This window comes from Castor canadensis, chromosome 3, assembly GCF_047511655.1.
Source record: "Castor canadensis chromosome 3, mCasCan1.hap1v2, whole genome shotgun sequence".
Taxonomy (NCBI): Eukaryota; Metazoa; Chordata; class Mammalia; order Rodentia; family Castoridae; genus Castor; species Castor canadensis.
In genome coordinates this window covers 127,010,303-127,031,767 of record NC_133388.1, presented here as the reverse complement: position 1 = coordinate 127,031,767, position 21,465 = coordinate 127,010,303, and the positions used below count along the sequence as shown (strand labels likewise).

At 41.1% G+C, this 21,465-nt stretch overlaps 1 protein-coding gene across 14 annotated transcripts in view; it reads left to right on the top strand.

The window, feature by feature from the left end:
* The window catches only part of Chd7 (chromodomain helicase DNA binding protein 7), a 180,720-nt gene extending 173,388 nt beyond the window's left edge, over positions 1–7,332 (top strand). For 13 of the 14 annotated variants that reach the window (XM_074068628.1, XM_074068629.1, XM_074068634.1 and 10 more), the window contains 4 exons: positions 1,870–2,091; positions 3,555–3,695; positions 3,909–4,013; positions 5,453–7,332. In XM_074068628.1, coding sequence (XP_073924729.1) covers positions 1,870–2,091; positions 3,555–3,695; positions 3,909–4,013; positions 5,453–6,361 — 1,377 coding nt within the window. In that variant the 3' untranslated portion in view covers positions 6,362–7,332. The remainder of the gene's footprint in view (positions 1–1,869; positions 2,092–3,554; positions 3,696–3,908; positions 4,014–5,452) is intronic. The other variant, XM_074068635.1, reaches the window with a different exon arrangement.
* The last annotated feature ends 14,133 nt before the right edge of the window (positions 7,333–21,465 follow it).

Below are 21,465 nucleotides of genomic sequence, written 5' to 3'. Positions count from 1 at the left end.
GCATTTAAGGTCTTTTGTTTTTAATGTTAAAGTTTGGAATTTGGGGATTCCCCATTTGGTGGAGTAGAGGTTGATGGAAGAAAAATGCTGATCTACTAATAAAGTGAGTAGTGGAGATTGTAAGGGTCAGCACTGTGGAGTAGGACATACTCTAAAATCTTACATCAGCACTGGAATAGAAAGAGTGCTACCAAGAAGATTAAGGGTGCCTCTAGCAACATGGTGGAAGCTGACCTTGTTTTCTGTGCCAGGCACTGGGATTCAAAGAATAAAGGCCTGACATGAGAGGACTCACACTAGAAAACTCACTGTTTGGGGTGAGATGACTAAAAATACAGGTTGAGCATTCCTGATGCAAAAATCCAAAGTGCTCCAAAATCTGAAACTTTTTTTTTTTTTTTTGGTGGTACTGGGGCTTGAACTCAGGGCCTATACCTTGAGCCACTCCACCCAGCCCATTTTTGTGATGGAGTTTTTTGAGCTAGGGTCTCACAAACTATTTGCCCAGGCTATCTTCGAACCATGATCCTCCTGATCTCTGCCTCCTAAGTAGCTAGGATTACAGGCATGAGCCACCAGCACCCAGCTCAAAGTCTGAAACTTTTCGAGTGCCGGTATGACACTATATGTAGAGAATTCCACATCTGACTTCATGTGAAAGGTTTCAGTAAAAACACATGCACTAAAAATATTGCATAGAATTGTGAATTCCATGTTTAGACTTGAGTTTCATGGCCAGTATATCTCAGGATGCACATGCAAATATTGCAAAATCCACAAAAGGGCAAAACCTGAAATACTTCCTCTGGTTCCAGGTATTTTCAGATGAGGGAGGGTCACCTTCAAGTGACATAGTGTAGTTGTATATGTGTGCTGTGACCAAGGCATGACTGAGGTACTTTGTGGGCCCAAAGGAAGCATGGAAGTAGAGAAGGAGCACCCACAAGGAAATTTCCTTAGAGAGGGCCATACGTTGGTTAAATTTTGAAGTTGATGGTTGGAGCAGAGGGGCAGAGGCAAGAAAGAACCTCTCATGTCTGCTGAACTGAAAGTTTTCTGGGGAGTTTGGAGAGGAGGTTACTTCAGCTGACAGGAGATAGAGATAAGGCAGAACACAAATTGTGGAGGGCCTTCATTGCCATGCTGCAGAACTTGGATTCATCCTAATGGCAGTAGGGATCCAGTTATTAGAGTAGTGAAGTAGGGAAGTGATTGATGGAAGTTTTTGAACTGGGTAGTGCTGTCTGCATCTTAGAAAATTCAACCCAGTGTAGCAGCATGGAAGGCTTGGTTGAAGAGTGCTGGAAATAAGATAGGAAAGTTGCATGAACACAGTGGGAAAAGACTAAGTTCTGGGGATGGAGAAGTGGGTGACTGGTGGTTTTAAGACTAGTGGCTGGATGATGGTGGAATGTTGGGCTTCTGTTAAGGTTGTTCTTTCTGATGTTGCCACATAAACTTTATACAAGACATTGTTCTACCAACAAAATTGTACTGTCCACAAAGTGCCAGGAAGTTACTTATAAACTGACTTTTTGGCCATTATCCAGTGATCCCCAAAAGGGACAGAGAGCTGACTTTCATGCACATGTAGGTCAGCCCACATACCACCCTGGTTGTAGTCCTAGTGGCTTGCTTAACATTTCAAAGCATGAAACCTTGATGAACTTTGAATTTTCTGCCTGATTAGTAATTCTACCTTGTGAAGAATGATGTGAAAGTATCATCTTCTAATTGAATAGTCCTTTTTTATGAAAGATCCAGTTCCCTTTTTAATGAAAGATCCATTTGGCTGGGAGAGCTTTTTCTTGAGAAATTTTCAGAATCTCTCTCTATGTGAGAATTCAGACCATTTCCAACTCTCTACAGGAAGATGCTGAGGTGACCAAAGCTTTTGAAGAAGACATAGAAACCCCACCAATAAGAAACATTCCTTCTCCCGGACAGCTGGACCCAGACACGCGGATCCCTGTTATAAATCTTGAAGATGGGACGAGGCTGGTGGGGGAAGATGCTCCTAAAAACAAGGATTTAGTTGAGTGGCTGAAGTTGCATCCTACTTACACTGTTGACATGCCAAGTTATGTACCAGTAAGTATTACAGAGTTTGGAGTTGGCAGGAACCTTTCTGGGCCAGGACACTTCATTCCCATCTGACATGGAAACCTCTGACAGCTGGTCCCTCTGCCTTTTGTGTGAATGTCTCCTGGTCCTAAACATATCCCAGGCTTTTGTTGTGTCTTCTGCATCAGAGAAATTAGCTGCAGGATTGTTGAAACCCTACTGTTACTTGAAGATGTCTGTTACTCATTTTTGTACTTCTTCTTTCCCCCACTAACAAATGAGATTTCTTCATCTGGTATAGTTTCCAGGTTGTCTCAGCATTGAGACAGTCTTAAATATACTTTCACTGGACTTGAGACAAGGCCAGAGCAGTCCAGAGTGCTATAAAGCTATTTTCTCTAGAGATTTGACCAGTTAATTTAGCCCAAGATTTTATTAACTACTTTGAAAGCTACTAACCCTTCTATCTTCTATTAAACTCCAGGCAGTTAATATCTCCAGATGATTGCTCACATAAACTGCTTGCTAGCTGGCAACACAAGTCTTCTACTTTCTGTATTTATGTAATTGATGTCTTTAAGCTTGAAAAACACAGAAAACCCTACATTTAAATTTAAAGACAGTTCAGTGTAGTTCAGCTGTTGGCTACTGAGAATACACTCCCTCCCCAAAGATCCTTTTTTCCTTTGCTTGGCTCTCTTCATGGACAAAAATCTCATCAGATAGAATATCACTTCTGTGTTCAGTCAAGTCACTGACTTGAAATTAGTAAAGTTACTGCAGAAAATTTCCTTTAAAAAAAAGAAATAACCATAATTAGGTTAAACATTTGAAGAAAACCTTTTTGTTTTGGGATTAGGTGTCGCTATGTAGCCTAAACTGCCTTCAAACTCTTTCTGCCTCCCGAGTGCTGGGAGTATACCTGGGTTTTTTTGTTTGTTTGTTTTGCTTTTGGTGGGACTGACTGCGATTTTCAATTTAGGGCTTTCATGCTTGCTGGGTAGGCCCTCTACTGCTTGAGCCATACTACCTCCAGCCCTTTTTAAGTGATTATTTTTGAGGCATGGTCTTACTTTTTGCCAGGAATGTCTAGTCTAGACCCACCTATTTTACACTGCCCTCCTTAGGTGGGACAGGCATGCAGCACTATGTCCCGGTTTTGCTTGAGATGGGGTCTTGCAAATTTTTGCCTCCCAAGTAGGTAGGATTACAGGGATGATCCACTGGCACCTAGTAGTGCACCTGGTTTTGGAGGAAACTTAAGTGTGGTACTTGACTAAGCAAACTGTCAGCTTACGTACGTGTTGGTTCCTTGGTGAACAGTGGGGATGAGGAGTTGTGTAGCTGTCAATGAAAAGTAGGGTTTCTGTCACATGAAAATGATTCTTGAACTCTCATAATTGAAAGCGACTTGACCATGCTTATTGGCATTTATATAAGAAGGGGTAAGTGCTAAATAGTTTTACTAAGTACATTTTTTTCCTTTGCAGAAGAATGCAGATGTGCTGTTTTCCTCGTTTCAGAAACCGAAACAGAAACGACATAGATGTCGAAATCCTAATAAATTGGATATAAACACTTTGACAGGAGAAGAAAGGGTGCCTGTTGTTAATAAACGAAATGGGAAGAAGGTAAGTGTTGCAAAAGGAATTGTTAGAGATTTCTTATCTCAAGAAGAGTGTTTTATCCTGTCATCACTGATAAGGAAGAAGATCCTTGTTTCTTCTAGAATATATGTGTGTGGATGGATGGATGGGAAGGAAAGATGGATAGGGAAGGAGGGAGAAGTCAGGGGAAGACTGAAAGACTGGATTTTTAATCATTTGTTAAATGCCTCTTGACAGATGGGTGGGGCTATGGCGCCTCCAATGAAGGATCTACCCAGGTGGCTGGAAGAAAATCCTGAATTTGCAGTTGCTCCAGACTGGACTGATATAGTTAAGCAGTCTGTAAGTACAAGTGCCACATTTCTATCAAGAAAGGTATCCATCCAAAACTGTTTGCCTGAGTTTTCCATTGGCTATTAATCACTTTTAACTTAGTCTTAGCTTGAAAGAATTGACATAAATACATCATTTTCATACATCATTAATACATCATTTCTTCTATAAATACATCATTAATTTGAAGTGAATTAATTTGTCAGCTCTAATTTAAAAGGATTTTATAGAAATATATGCTCACAGTCTTGAAGGTGGACTTGCTCCAGGTAAACCTGTTTAACAACTCATCTGTGCAATGGAATTAGTGCTGGTTGACTGAGATCATTAAGATTATTAACTGATTCCTGATTTTAAAATAAACAAAAAAATACAGCAATTCTGACTAAAATATTTTTTTCAGTATTGGTTCCTTTTTTAATTAGTCAGTGGCATGCTGGTTATTTTTGTTTGTCTAAATTATACAATAAAATTGACTCATTCCTTCTGGTGTGTAGTTCTGTCAGTAGTAACACATACAGTTTCATAAATTGTCACCATAATCAGAATAAAGTTCCATCACCCCACTACCTCCCCTCCTCCAGTTTCCTTGTATGTTCCTCTTCCACCATCTCTGTCCTCCACGACTGACCTTAGAGTTTTGCAAGGATGTAACCTTATGAGACAACTTCTTTCTCCCATGCTACTGAGATACATCCAAAGGGTTGTGTCACAATGGCTTGCTCCTTTCTATTGCTGAGAAGGCTCCCATGTGTGAATTTGCCACCTCCTATTAGTCCATCACCCTTGGGGTTGTTTCCAGATTTTTGAGATTATGAATAGAGCTGCTATAAATATTTGTGTAAAGATTTTGGTGTAAATGTAACTTTTCATTTCTCTATGGTACATACTAAAATAAAATTTAATTCATTAAATTTTTCATATCTCTCAACTACCTTTTTCTTATTCTTACATATATTTGAAGTATCTAAAAGAATACATTATAGAGTATGTAAGAGATCTTATATTTAAAAAATTCTTTCATTATGCTATTTAATATTTTTTTCTCCCATGTAGACTTTTGAGAATTGACAGTTGACAAATGAAAATTCTATTTAGCATATACAGCATGATGGTTTGGTATGTGTACATTATGTACTGATTATCACAGTCATAGCTGTTTTTTGGTATGTTAGTTCTTGAGTTAGTTATGGATGCAGCTAGCTTGACATTCATCTCAGTGATGGAGTAGCCTTGGACAGTTTTTCTGCAATTTAGCAAACTAAAATAATAATAAAAGCCAGAATTTTTGCTTTCACAAGTTTCAACATTAAGCTTTTAGAATGTCAGTAATTGCTTGTGTACGTCTATTTAGAATGTTAATTTCCCATCATCACAAAGGCCCACATTGAAATTAAGTTTTCTTCTGCAGCGTTTATAGCCATTGTCTTCTTTTCCCTATCCTCTAGGGTTTTGTTCCTGAGTCAATGTTTGACCGTCTTCTTACTGGACCTGTGGTTCGAGGAGAAGGAGCGAGCAGGAGAGGAAGAAGGCCCAAGAGTGAAATTGCCCGAGCAGCCGCAGCGGCTGCTGCTGTTGCCTCCACTTCAGGGATCAACCCTCTGTTGGTGAACAGCCTGTTTGCTGGGATGGACTTGACGAGCCTTCAGAATCTCCAGAACCTCCAGTCTCTCCAGCTGGCAGGTCTCATGGGCTTCCCTCCAGGACTGGCAACAGCTGCCACTGCCGGAGGCGATGCTAAGAACCCTGCTGCCGTGCTGCCCCTGATGCTGCCAGGAATGGCTGGCCTGCCCAATGTGTTTGGACTGGGTGGGCTGCTGAACAACCCTCTCTCAGCTGCTACTGGAAACACCACTACTGCTTCTAGTCAAGGAGAACCGGAAGACGGCACTTCAAAAGTTGAAGAGAAAGGAAATGAAAATGAAGATGAGAACAAAGACTCTGAGAAAAGCACAGATGCTGTTTCGGCTACTGACTCTGCAAATGGATCTGTTGGTGCTGCTACTGCCCCGGCTGGATTGCCCTCCAACCCATTAGCCTTCAACCCCTTCCTCTTGTCCACCATGGCCCCAGGCCTCTTCTACCCATCCATGTTTCTACCTCCAGGATTGGGGGGATTGACGCTGCCTGGGTTCCCAGCTTTGGCAGGACTCCAGAATGCTGTGGGCTCCAGTGAAGAAAAGGCTGCTGATAAGGCCGAGGGAGGCCCCTGTAAAGATGGAGAGAACCTCGAAGGCAGTGATGCTGAGGAGAGCCTGGACAAGACTGCAGAGTCCTCCATCTTAGAAGATGAAATAGCACAGGGTGAAGAGCTAGACTCACTTGATGGGGGGGATGAAATAGAAAATGATGAATAACCAGTACCAGTTCCAGTTAAAGTGTTTAAAACTTTTGACAAGTGGTAGTCCTACTGTTTACACTCACAGTTAATGTTCATACCTAGTTTTATAAGCTGTTCTGTAACATAGTGTAGCAAAAAGAAAAAGGAAAAAAAAAAGTCCAAGTCATGTTATACAGGTGTGTCAAAAGGTATCTTGGTCATTAAGTATTGTGCAGTGCATTATTTATTATCCCTAGGAGAGATGAAATTTGAGAAGTGATCATGTCTTTTTAAGGAAACCTACATAATGCTCTGCTTTTTTTCTTTTGGTACCATTGGTATTATAATAAAGAGCAATTTGTAACTGAGTGGCACTAATGGAAGGAAGTGCTGCTCAAAGGAAGAATGAAGTTATATATTTAAGTTTTTAACTTTAACTTTTAATTTTTTTGCTGTGAAGGTCAAGATGAAATTTACCATACATATCATACTTGCTCATTCATTTCCCTTTTGACTGTATGGGGGTTCCCACACTTGCGCATACACACACATCCATACACTCTGACAATCTCCACGTTAGTGTGAACGTCTCTGTCCTGAGGCGCAGCAATAATAAGGCAGCTGTTGAATGTGAAGGGTCCCTTTGGAAAATTAACCTACTGGGAGGGTTCTTGCCAGACAGAACTACAGTTCCATTGTCTCGTGGTCTTGTAATGCACTGGTATAAACAAAATAAATAGAAGATTAAAAAATAAAGAGAGAAGTGAGAATCAGGTACCTTTTTTAAATTAAAGGACTTTGTTACTTTAGCCACAAAGCTAAAACAGCATTACCTCAGCTCTAAACTAGCCTTGAAGTTTACAGACATGACTTTGTAAATGTATTGTTTTTCTTTGTTGTGATGTCCTTTTATTTTTTTCTTTGAAAACTGCTATCATGTAAGATAAAATGTAAATTGCTGCCAACTGTAGTAATGATGCTTTTAATAAAAGTGACCCATGATATGCAGAGATGTAATTATAGAATGTAGTATGTAGGGGAACTGGTGTTCACTCTATTTTTTGTATTCTCAATAGATGCAAATGTAGCATTCTGGCTTTTGTATAGTTTTCTGATACATCCTCATACTAGATTAGCTGTTAGTAGCACACTAAACTGTCCTCAAGACTAGACAGGGACGAAAACCTGGAATCACCTTCACATAATTCCACGCCAGATATGTCAACAGAAATATTGTTGCACACAAAAACCTCCTATTACTCTCCCAAAGGGCAGATGAGGCTAAGAATACTTAAAAATGTGTGCAGCATGTGATAATGTGGTACATGGAAGAACAAAAGGGCAAAAGAAAAATGAGGCTTTAATAGGCACAATATCTAGGTCATTTATCCTTGGATAATGGGTAGAAAAGCACAATGCCATAGTGTCAGCAAGGGACAGAAAGGCACTTCGGTGTCCTGAAGACCAGGGCTTGATGCCAGACACCAAAGTGTGGAAAAACCCATGTGGAACTAAAATGGATCCACTTAAACACAGCGCGCACTTAGAGTCTCAAATTCCTGGTTTGTAGACCTTATGGCCTTTGATATTTGAAGTAAAATATAAATTTAAGATCTGTTGTTTTCACCTTTGTATGTCACCTGAACAGACACAAAACCATGTTTGTATCCTCCCTAAAAGAAAAGGAAATGTGGATAAAGTTGTTTTGTGTCCTTTACTTCCCCCGCATCCTCCCTGAATGCACACACACAGGCCATCTCCCACCCAATGTGTGATAGGACAGGATGTCTAAATTCCTTTGAGACAATGAGATTCAGCTTATTGACATCCCCAGATGAAATATACCCATTACTATTGTGGAAAAAGTACTACTGAGGACCCCACCCTGCTGTAGATCCTGTTGATTGCATCTGGGCCCCATCATTGTTATTATCTCTTGAAAGTTAACTGGCAGTGTCATTAGAAGTGCCTTAGAGTGTCCCGTGAAATGGAATTCTTTGAACATGGAAAGTAAGACTAGATCTGCACAAAACAGGAAATTTGGATATTTAAGTAATGGAAAGACTTTAGTTAGGGAGAATTTAATGTTTAATACAATGCATTATAAAAGGGTCTTTTCCTAAAACTTTTATTTATTGGAAATTTTCCTGTAAGCTTTTGTAAATAAGAATACAAGATGATCTCTCTTAGTGTCAGCTATTAAAAGCCATGATGATCTTCAGAGCAAAGGCATTGATTGCGTGCAGTCAGTGGGAACTCACCTGATTTTATGCCCACTCAGCTTTATTTGTTGTTTACCTGTTGACAGTGGGAAATGCATTTTTTTTCTTCCTATAGAATGAATTCTTAATACTAGATCAGATTTACCTAAGGAGGAAATTTCAGTTCTGTCTGATCCTAACCAGTGTCAAGTGGGTATGTAGTGTGAATGAAGCCGGTGCCAGTGCCAGTGCTATGGCTGCCATCACTGATTGGCTGCTGAGGGAAGTAAGTGCTGTTATTCCCCCAGGAGGCTGAGGTGTAGGCAGTGTGGGAGCATAGTTGGCACTCAGCAGCCTGACTTCAGAGCCTTCCCTTGCCTTCCTGAAGTACTACATTCTTAGGTCTCTGAAAGAAAAATCATTGCATAGGGATGATCTGAAGTGTTTTGTGTTTGTTTTTACATTTTCCCCCTCATCCTTCCCTAACTGGATCTTAACTTTGAGACTGGGAATTAAGAAACAGCCTACTGACTTAGAGCTGGGCATAACATGAGCTCTGCTTAAGTAAACTTGAGTCCCAGTTCATTTAAGTTTGAATTTGCCCCACAAGTGTTTTTATTGTATAAAGAAGTCAGTCACCAAGCTTGTGAATGGCAGACCTGGTATTTGAACCCAGAGTGGCTTGACTCCAAAGCCCACGCTCTTAACTACCAGGCTAGTGTGGTGTGGCACCATGCTGGAGTTTCAGACATGAAAACAGTCCAGTCCCCTGCTGTCGTGAAGCTTGCCTTCTAGTACGAAAAGACAGATGATGGATTACAAATAATCAAGGAAGACTACTAAATACAGATAGGCTGGTGAAGGTGGAGGTCTCTGAGGAGGGACAACTCAGTTCACAATAAGAGTGATGAAAAGCAGTGTGCAGACGAAAATCTGGCTGGAGAATGTTCCAGGCAAAGGGAAATGCAAATGTAAAGACCTATAATTGGGACTGCCTTGGAATAAGAAGTGCAGAGCTATCTGTCTAGAAGTGTTGGGAAGCAGGGCTGGATCACATAGGGCCTGGATGCCTTGTGGCGGTTTGGTTTCATTGTAAACACCAGAGAAGGTCCTTGGGAGGTTTCATGCAGGAAAGCACTATGATCATATATATGATTTTTTAAAAGACCAATATGGCAGTAATGCAAAAATAAGACTTGTAAAGAGGAGTCAGGGATCCATCTTGGGGACAACTAATATCCTTGGATGTAGGTCATGGGTGGTAAAGGAAATGCAAAAGCAGTGGACGGATGTGGGAAATAGTCAAGTGCTTACCTCTTCAGCACTACAACTACTGCTGCTGAACTATACCCAAAGACAAAACCCATAGGTAAAGAATTCTCACAGTGTGGTTGCTGTGTGTTTTAATACTATGAGAAATGTTAAAAAGATACTGGGAACAGAAATTTTTAATTCATGTCCTGTTAAAACTTTTTCAGTTTCAATTCAATGAAAATTATTGGAGTTTTTTGTTGGTGATGGTTTTGGTGGGTTTTTTTTTTTTCATTTTTCTTTTATTATTCATATGTGCATACAAGGCTTGGTTCATTTCTCCCCCCTGCCCCCACCCCCTCCCTTACCACCCACCCCACCCCCTCCCTCTCCCCCCCCTCAATACCCAGCAGAAACTATTTTGCCCTTATTTCTAATTTTGTTGTAGAGAGAGTATAAGCAATAATAGGAAGGAACAAGGGTTTTTGCTGGTTGAGATAAGGATAGCTATACAGGGCATTGACTCACATTGATTTCCTGTGCGTGGGTGTTACCTTCTAGGTTAATTCTTTTTGATCTAACCTTTTCTCTAGTACCTGTTCCCCTTTTCCTATTGGCCTCAGTTGCTTTAAGGTATCTGCTTTAGTTTCTCTGCGTTAAGGGCAACAAATGCTAGCTAGTTTTTTAGGTGTCTTACCTATCCTCACCCCTTCCTTGTGTGCTCTCGCTTTTATCATGTGCTCATAGTCCAATCCCCTTGTTGTGTTTGCCCTTGATCTAATGTCCACATATGAGGGAGAACATACGATTTTTGGTCTTTTGGGCCAGGCTAACCTCACTCAGAATGATGTTCTCCAATTCCATCCATTTACCAGCGAATGATAACATTTCGTTCTTCTTCATGGCTGCATAAAATTCCATTGTGTATAGATACCACATTTTCTTAATCCATTCGTCAGTGTACTGGGATTTAAACTCAGCCTCATGCTTCTGCTGTGTCACTTGAGCCACATCCCAAGCCCTTTTTTGCTTTAGCTTTTATTTAGGGTGTCACATTTTTGGCTGGGACCTACCTCGGACTGTGACCCTCCTACCTGTGCTTCCCAGTAGCTAGGATTACAAACTCACACCAAGACACCCAGATTATTTATTGAAATAGGGTTTCACTAACTTTTTGCCCAGGCTGGCCTGGATGGGAGCCACCTCATGAGGAGCTGGAATTACAGGTATGAGTCACTGTGCCTGGTTTTTAAACTGTCTTTGGAAGGAGTTTTTAGGAAGTAAGAATGTAGCAGCATCATGGTAAACGTTGACTTGCACACTAGATTTACTAGATTTCTAGTGTATAACAAATAGGAGCACCAATTCAAGATACTGTTTAGGAGTCACTTAGGTGCTTCCTCGTGTCCTTTCCCCATCTCTGCATTTTGATCTGAAAGCTCAATTTCAAGTGAGAGAAACCCAATTCTTTGCTGTGACAACAGCCAGATATTACAATGACTTCATGTGCTTTGCAACCCAAAACAATCATAGCTGTCAATCTCAGTCCTAGACACTTCACTTGGATGTAAGCTGGGTGACTGAAACCTAACCAAGCTGTACATTTGATAGTTTGGGGAGTGTACATGGCTTTTGAGATTGGAAAATTCCACCTGTTCAACGTGTTTCACCATGCTGCTTTGGGAGTCAGGAAGCTCAGCATTGTAGAATTCAGCATTTTTGTTTGTTAATAAGCACTTGTGGGCTAATCCATACCATACCCCAGTGAGTTAGGCTGGTGTGGTTGCCATCATCCCTTTATCTGGAGAGCCAAGGTCATTTGCCAAGGCCAAGTGGTAAGACAGGTGTAGTGGCCAGAACTGAATTTAGATTTCTCCAGTGGGATCAGCAGCTAACTACAGATCATCTGTCTTAAGTATAAACCTGCCATTGACATCAATTCAACTTGTGATCTTAAAATACCAAAACCTAAAACAGATCAAGCTACAAATCCTTTTAATAACCACCAATGGTAAGATCTGAAGAACACACCAGAAGCTTCCAGAATTTTATGCTACAAGACAAAAGTAACTAATGGAAGATGTTCAAGATGTGTGTGTGTGTGTATAGTTTAAGGAATTGAAAGCTTGCTTAACATCTGTGCTGTTCAATGATACAACCTAATCAATTACCAGTCTAAATATTTTTGCATATTATTAAAGCATGTTCTCTAGGATTTCTGCATAGTGAATATTACCTTCCATTCATAACTACCTCCCATTTGGCTCTAAAAGGCAGCCCCAACTTGGAAAAGTCTGGAACTTCTGGCTCCTGCAAGGCTGGAAAACAGCCCCCACCCACAGGGCTTTTCTGGGCTATTGCAGTTCTCACAATGGATATGCATATCTGGTAGTTGCAGAGCTAATGTTGTCTGCTGGCTCAGCGGGCCCTAGGAGCCACTCAATAGTCTTTTCCATCTTACTGTGAGTTCTGGAAAATGAGAGGCAGCCATTGTATCTGGCTGCAGAAGCATTGTTCTTTTCCAGAAGAAACTGCCTGTTTCTTAGCTCCCAGTTTCTGCTTCTTCAGACATGGCTAGCTTTTGAGGAGCAGCTGGACTGACTCAATAGCCAGGAGGGTTGCACAAAACCATTTAAACCTCTTTCTTTCCCCCTCGCTCTCTAAAATGTAAAGGTAGAAACAACTGTCCTATTTTGTACAGAACCTGGGTGTTCTGAAATATCAAATAGTAACACAGTCATGCAACTCAATGACAAGGTACTTGGCTGGGCCCCTCTACCTTCAGACCACTTTGAGAAAAGGATTCCATGGACCATCAGAATACAAGGTGGTGGGAGAGGGGAGTACAATTAAAGCTGAAGACATTCCTTTACATTCCAACCCAGAAACTGATAGATTGCCAGGGTATCAAGTGTTCATTTCTATTAAAATCTTTTTTTTGGGAATCATTACTATAAAATCAATACTGTTTATAATGTCATGGGTGGGGGGAAGCTTTTTGTGTTTACGTTAGGTTATTTTAGTTGGTTGGTTTGGTCTCACCATGTAACCCAGGCTGGCCTTGAACTCCTCCTGTCTGCACTTTCCCAGTGAATCATCATGGCTGATTTACGTTGGTTTTTAACCAACCCAAATGAGCCTTCCAAAGGTGGGAAGGTACTAGGAGAACTCCATGCAAGAAGAAAGACAACCTGGAGTATCACTGCTTCCTCTTTGGATCTGGAGCTCAAATGACTCCATGACCCAAAACTCATTTCCAGGTGATATGCTAATCAGCTTATCCAAAGCAGGTTCCAGTGTTACTGTGTAATTTGGTATAGCATTAAGAGGTAAGGGGGCAGAGAGTACATGATACTTCTCCCTGCCTTCAAGGAAACTGAAATCCACCAGAACTTGAAGATTTTGCAGACTACTGTTTTAATAGCTGTTACAGACACAAATTATCCTAGGCAGTTGATTGTCAGTTGTGGCTAATTATGTTGAATAATTAAGAAAGAAGGTACAGAACACAGCTCCAAAGAGAGGGCCTATGGCTTGACCTCATCCAGGGTGTGAGACCATCTAGGTTTCTAAATTGTTGCAAAAAACAACCCCTACAAAGTTTTAGGAACTTAATTTACGCGACCCATATATCAAATCTCTGGCATCCACTTGATCATATGCCACTTCTCTTAAAGGTGCCTCCAAAGGCAACCTAAAAATAGTGGCAGCATCATTCTTATCATTTAGCAGCAATCAATCGCCAAATATTTAATGTGCAATTGGAAGGTGTGCTGGTAAGTAAGGGTGAGGGAAAAAGAACTTAGGGTCCTTGCTCTCCAGGGCATGTGCTAAGGTGGTTAAGGTAACATATCTACCTGCACACATTTACAGGTTGTGGAGCGTGTATACACGCACTATCTCAGTTAGTTGTGACTTTAGAGTTTGAAGAAATTAAGGTCAGTTGGATCTTGCAGGCTTCTAAACCACATACTGTAGCCTTTCTACCACATGACACCAATCACACAACTACTACACACTGTGAGGAGCAGGAGTTTCGGTCCATCTGTCTCATCTTTTTCATTTGTACCTTTAGAAAAAAAATAATGGGCATGCCTTCCTTGTAGTGTTGTATGAGGATTAAAAATGGTGAATATATGGTTAGCAACTGTCACTCAATAAACGGTAACTTCAAAACCATTATCATTTGATGAGTTCCAAAGAAGTTGCATAGGAGAATTCAGTGTAAAAAACAGTAAGTAGGGCTGGGGTGTTCTGACCTGTAAGGAATGTTCCATAGGAATGGAACTGGTGCAGGTCCTGAAACACAGGCAGCTCTCAGCTGAGAAAACAGTGCAGACTTGAGCCTGGAGAAAGTGGTAGGGTTGGGTGTGAAGCTTCTAGAAGGTGGGTTCTCAAACCCTAGTGAGGGATACAACTAACACTGGGGCCTTGAGCACATTCCAATAGGAAGAGAAATCTTTTTAATGCTTCACAGATTATATTATTACTCCTCTAAAACACTTTGATGTTTCTGTTATGTTCTACTCTATTACATCAAAATAAGCGATAACTCCTTCCTAAATTGATTCACTATCCAGTAATGGCAGGCAGGCCACACTTTGAAAACTCCCACTCTAAAACCAGACTTCTTACCAGTGCCTATGGACATGGTCTGTAGGAGAGGCCCGGGGAGGCTCCAAATCTTGCACAATTATGCATGCATGTATTTCTCTGAAGGGTCCCTAAGTTTCATCTGACCCCTCTCTGAGAGTGTCCTAAAAAAGCTGGCAAAGGATCTGTCTGGTTGTTGATGGGGATTACTTTCATTGTCAGCAAGCAGAAATGCTGTGTCTGGAAAAGAATACCACGCGTTTCCCCCAAATGCTTCCTGGGCAGGGGACACTCTGCCCCCTATGTGACAGTGGGCAGTGACATGTGACACTCTTTTCCTGCTGCCTAAAGTGGGGCTGGAGGCAGCAGCGGCAGGCCCTCTGAGGCGTGAGTGAGGTCACGTTCCCATCTCCTTAGCAGACTGGCACAGCATGCACACACACAATGTGCACTACTGTGCTCACTGGCCCTGTGTGGTGATGGTACCACTGGGAGGGCTGTCCCCATTGTATCTGGCCACTGCTTGTGTGTTTGTTTTCGGTGGAATAAATCATTTCACTCCTTCACTGAGGTCAGGAAGGTTGTCCAATGTACCTCTAGCCTCTCCCCTCACTCCTCACACAAAGCTGGGAAACAGAAGTCCTCTCTGCCCTAGCTGCCTTTTGGAAGCTGGCCACCAGACCTGCAAGCCATCTCTGCCAAGCTAGCGCAGGTTCTCAGATGCCCAAGGTGTGCCCGCCCCTGGCAGATGGCAGGCAGCGTCTGTCCCACGTCCCACTCCCTCTGTCCCAGCATGCTCAGGGCCCTGCTCGTGTTCCTACTCGCCCTTCAGCAAGAAAACTAAAGCATACAAAACAAAATAGTCCCTAGAGTCGTCCTCAGTTTTCCCTCCTTTGGGGAGGAAGGCTGCTCGACATGTGAGGAGTCTGACTTCCCCTTATAACTTAAAAAGTCCATACCTTCTTTATGTTTGGTCTCCATGTGGCAGCAGCACCTCTGGGTGCCATGGTGAGCCAAGGAAGCAGACTCACACTCTGTTGGGAACAGTGGGCTGTGGGGTGGGGCAGGACGGATGTAGCTGCCAGGCGCCGCCTTTCCTTCCCAAAGCTCAGCTGAAAAGGGAACAGAGACGAAGGGTTTGCTGGTTTTAACAGCTCACACCTGGCAAAGAATGACGACAGAACGCCTATGGGCTAGGCCTATTTGTTTCTAATCAGGTAGGTCTTTTGTAGTACTGGATTCGAACTCAGGGCCTCGCACTTGCTAGACAGGTGCTCTACCACTTGAGCCACTCTGCCTGCCCTAAGTGTTTTTATGTGTAGGTTTTCCACCACAAAAAGGCACAATGTTCATTGTGGGCTGAATGATGCCTGCCCTTCTCCCCATTCCTATTCTGAAGTCCTAACTTGCAGTACCTCAGAATGTAACTACCTTTAAATAGAAGGTCTCTAAAGAGGTAAAATGAGGTAAAATTAAGGTAAAATGAGGTCATCTGGGTGAGCCCCAATCCAATCTGACTGGTGTATTTGTAAGAAGAGATTAGGACACAGACACAGAGAGATGACAAACTCTGCAAAGTCAGGAAAGGGTCCTCAAAAGAAAAAGGCTACTGTCACCTAGACTTCCAGCTTCTAGAACTGTGATAAAATAAATTCCTGTTGTTTAAGCCACCCAGTCTACGGTACTTTGTAAGGGCAGTCCTAGCAGACCAATAAACTGTGCCTTTTATGAATTCATGTCCCTATTACAGTTTACAAGTCTGTCCAACCATATCGGAAAAGGTGAAAGTGAGAAACCACAGGTGAAGTTAAAAGCAGCCTCATATCGTGGTAATGGGAATGAACTCCACCGAAAGGAGTCAGGTTGAATCCTGCTCGGCAATTGCAGGCCTCATTTCCTCTCTCTGCAGCGCCCCCTAGATGTAGGGTCAGAATGATGATGGTGGTGGTGGCAGTAACAGCGGTGATTTTCCAAGACTCTTTCATGAGCCAGCAGTGAGAATTTCACCAGGCCACATGCCAGGTATTTAGCACTGACCTTCACCTAGTAAGCAGGATCCAAAGTTTTTCATTATTATTACCAAATTTAGCACCTCCTCCTTTCCAGACCTGTGATCTTGGGAAAACCACCACCTCCTTCCAGCTGCTTCACTTGCACAATGAAGACCTTAGCAACACTTGCAGGTCCTTTGGCTCTAAGATTTTATTTTTCTAATAATGCTGACATGGCAAACTGTTTTGCAGGGAGTAGTGAAACATTTTGGCGAGTTATAAGAAACATAATACTTTTGGTGGTGGTGGTGGGGGGGTTTCTATGTGTTGACAAACCCAAGCAACTGGGGATGTCTTTAAGGAATGTCTTTCCAAATGATTCTCTTAAAACTGGTACCGTTGGATTCTGTTGGCATTAGCACTAAAAAGAGAAAAAGAAAAGAAAAAAAAAGCCCCACAAATTTCTACTTTCAAGCAGTACACAGTGATGCAGTAAATCTGTTCAGGTATCATCATGTTTGACTTTAAGAAAATGGCTGAGCTATGGGCAAGGTAATTCAGGAAGATATAAATGGCTGCATTATAATAAGCAGACACCTATTTTAAGCATGATCTATGTTTTTGAGAAAATTCATTTCAATAAGTCCTACAACACCAACCTCTTCAATGAATTTTTCATGTCTGCATACTCAGATATATATAAAATGATCGTAATCACGTACCTTTGGGGCAATGCTGAGCGCCAGCTGTTTCGGGGATGATTTATAGGTTGCCATGCTCAAGGTTAATAATCAGGAGAAACAGGTTACAGTATGCAATGCATTTGTGTTAGGTTAGAAGTTCACTTCGTGGAGATAGCATGTTATAAGGAAGCACACACTTTTAATTATTTTCTAACTGCCCCCCCTTACGTGCAATAAACTAAAAATAAATGATGTCTTATACAGGGAAACCTCTCTGCTAAGCGAGCCTTCTGGTTACTGTCGGCTTTATTTAAAGGGAACCCACAGCTAGGAATTAATTATTAGCTGTGCATATGAAAACACAGCTTGAAGGTCCTTAAACATCTGTGCAATGGGCCTGCACAGAGGGTGTGATGGGGCTTCATAACCACTGCGTTAATTATACCCTTACTGAATTACAGAACTTTGCCTCTGACCAAATGTCTAACAGGATTTTCAGAAGCACGGCACATAAAAGCCACATGTCAACCTCCAAGTGGTTTATTTTATATATAAAATATATCTGTGTCCCTTTGGAGACAAAATTATTGCATCAGTTTCACTAAAATCTCCAAAATATTCCCCCCTTTGATTTGAGACAAAATGTGTCCTGTTGACTCAGAAAAAAATGTTCATAAGAAAGAAAATGTTTAAAATTTTTTTCCACAGAAGCTCTTCGCTTATCATCATTGGTCTGTAAAATTCTCTTGCCCATTTCATTTTACCCCGGGTCTAGTCCCTCGGCTCCTGTCCGCGCACAGAAGATGGTTTTCTCATGTGTTTATTACAGACACTTGTGTCTGTTTTTGCAAATTGTGAGTTGTTCTGTGTGCACATACATTTTTTAAATTATGTAAGTAGTATTGTTATGTATCTCATTCTAACTTTTTTACAATTTCTTTGAGCTCATCTTATTTTTAGTAGTTTTCTGGAAGTCTAGTTGGTATGCATGATTCCAATGTGTACGGTAGACTTTGACACCTGTGAAGTCACTGAAATAGTGAAGATACGGAACCTGTCATAACCCCTTCTTCTCCACCTGTTCATAGCCAGGCACCTATGAGCTCATTCCCAGCACTGTACAGTCATTTGCATTTTCTAGAATGTTGCACAAATGGAATTACTTAGAATCTACTTTTTGTCTGAAAGCAGAAGTATTTTTGAGATTCACCCGTGCTGTGTCTCTCGAGCGCTCATTTCTTTTTGGGGTGAAGAGCATTCCATCATGAGGCTGTCCCAAGTTATTTATCAAGTCACCTGCTGATAGATATTTGGGTCATGTCCACTTCCTTTCTATTGCAGATAAAATTGCTATGAATAGTCACATACGAGTTTTTAATAGACATGTACTGTTGTTTCTTTTGGATAGATGCATGTGAAAAGAATCTCTGCAGTAGAGAATAGGCTTATTTAACTTTTTAAAAAGCTGTCAAACTTTTTTTTTCAAAAACAGTTGTATCATTTTGTTTTCCTAGCAGAAGTGGAGTGTTTCAGTTCCTTCATGTACTTGCCAACCCTTTTCATCGTCATTTTCATTTTCAACGTTCATTTTTGATACACAGTGGCATGTTACAGCTTCAATTTATTTTCCCTACCAACTAGCAAAATTGAGGATCTTTCCATGTGTTTGCCATCCGTATATCTTCTTTGATCGTGTATCTATTAAAAAAAATTTCCACGCATTCACAGAGGAAGGGGAGCGTTTTCATGTTCTTACTGAGTTTTGAGTTATTTTTGGTTATGTGGGCTTTACCAGATAAATAATTTACAAGTATATTATTTGGTCTATGGCGTCTCTCGTCACTTTCCTAACAGTCTCTTGAAGAGCAGAAGTTTTTAGTTTTGGTGAGGTACAATTTACAAATTTGTTCTGTAATAGATTATACTTTTGGTCTGATCCATTGATCTATTTGTCTATATTGACGCCAGTGCCATACTGTTTTGATTACTGTAGCTTTATAACAAGTCTTGAAGTCAGGTTACAGAAGTCCTCTAACTGTTTTCTTCTTTTTCGAAGTTGTTTTAGCTATTTTAAGTCCTTTGTGTTTCTATTTATAATGTAGACTCAACTTGTCAATTTCCACAAAAAAACATGCTGAGAATTTGACTGAGAGTGTATTAAATTTATATTTCAGACTGGACAAAATGACATTGTAACAATATTGAGTCTTCCATCCATGAACACGATAAGACTTTTAAACTACTTTTCTGGTAACGTCGAAAATTTTAAGATTAATTTATGGTGCCATGTGTATATTTTACCATACTGCTTTCAACTCCTGCATATGCTGTGCGTATATTAGTCTCCTTTTGTTACTGTAACAAAATTATCACAATCTTAATGCCTTAAAACAACACAAATATATATATGGTTCTGAAGGTCAAAAGTCTGAAATCAGTTTAACAGGGCTTTAGCCCAAGATGTTGGCAAAACTGGTTCCTCCTGGAAGCTCCAAGGGGTGTCCATTTCCTTGCCCTATTTAGTTTGGCTGCTCACCTCTCTGCCTATGGTCCCTTCTTTGTCTTCAAAGCTCTTCACTCTAATCTCTGCCTTCTCCTCTGACTCCTCCTGCGTCTCTCTTATATAGACGTGTGACTGCATCAGTGCTACCTGGATAATCCAGGGTCATCTCCCTATCTCCAGTGCTTTAGTGCAACTGCAAGGTCACTTTTGTCATATAAAGTAACAGTCACAGCTTCTTGGATTGGGACAGGGTGTATTGGAGGACTTTGCTCAGCCCACTACTCAACGCATGAATTCACAACATTTAGGCACTAGTTTTCCCAGAGAGCCACTGCAAAGATGCTGCAGACAGCACCCTTTTGATTTGTGTCCCCCAACCAGCTCATGTGTTGATGATTTGGTCCTACTTCAAACCTTGGCACTACTGAGAGGAGATGGGATCACGAGGGCACTTACTGCATCAGTGGATTAATCCGTTGAGGAGTTCATAGCTGAATGGACTATTAAGAGGCGAGGCCTTGTGGGAGGAAACAGGTTCCTGTGGGTGTGCCTTTCAAGGGTATGAATTGTCCCAAGCCACCTCTCCACCCCCTGCACCTCTCCTTCACAGCCATCAGGAGGTGAGCAGCTTTGCTGTATCACATTTCATGTTCCTTGCCATGATGTTTTACCTCGACTTGGACCCAAAAGCAGTGGAGACAGCTGACCATAGACTGAAACCTCTGAAACCATGAGCCAAAATAAATCTTTCCTCCTGTCAATTTTTATCTCAGATATTTTGTCACAGTGACAAAAAAGTTAGCTAACACGGTTATTGTGGCTGGGATGACTGATTGCTCTGCAGAAAGGCTGTGTCTGTGTCCTTGTCAGCAGCTGTGCAGCATGCTCCTCTGCCTCACCTCCTCACCAGCTTTTGCCATTATTTATCTTTTTTTTTTTTGGCAGTACTGAGATTTGAACTTGGAGCCTTGTTTTGGTAGGCAAGTACTCTGTTTAAGCCATGCCTCCAGCCCTTTTTACTTTAGGTTATTTTTTGGGTAGGGTCTCAAATTTTTTTCCTATGCCTTCATGCATAGCTGGGATGACAAAAGGGTACCGTCATGCCCAGCTTGTTTTGTTGAGATGGGGTCTTGCTAACTTTTTGCCTGGGCTTGCTTCCAACTGCAATCCTCCCAATCTCTGCCTTCCAAGTAGCTGGGATTATAGGCATGAGCCACCTTGTCTGACCAAGTTATCTGATTTCTAATCATGATTACAATTGCATTGGAATTGTGGATTAATTTACAAACACTAACATACTTAAATTATTAAGCACACACTCATCTAAAAGCATGAACTGTCCCCTAATTTTTCAGAACATCTTTTATATTCCCCAAATTTAGTCTGTTCCGCAGAAAATTTCAGCATGCTTGGTCATGATACTTTCTTGGTCTAGATACTTTCTAGATTTTGTTGCTAGTGTGAACTAAGATTCTTGGTTTTTACTTTCTTGTTGGGTATTATTAATTTTAGTTGTTTGATCACACAGGCAACCTTGCTAAACTTGTTTTTGTTTTTTTTTCTTTAGTTTCCAGGGCCTCACACATGCTAGAAACACACTACCAGCCCACTTAGTTCTGACGGTTTATTGTTGATTCTTTTTTCTAGGCAGATGATCATATTTTCTATAAGCCATGCCAGTTTTATTGCTTTGCAAAACATGTTTTTCCAGAATCCTGTAAAAGCTTTATTAGCTAAACTGGAAAATCCCTCATTAAAGATATTTCTACTTTTCTTATGAATTATAACTTTGAAATGTTTGTAATGATAACTCTCTATATACCCATGAAAAAGAAAACAACAGAAGATTGTAATTTACAAGGATATAATTACTAAAAACTATTAAATATATCATCCTTGCTGGGCATTTTTCTTTAGAA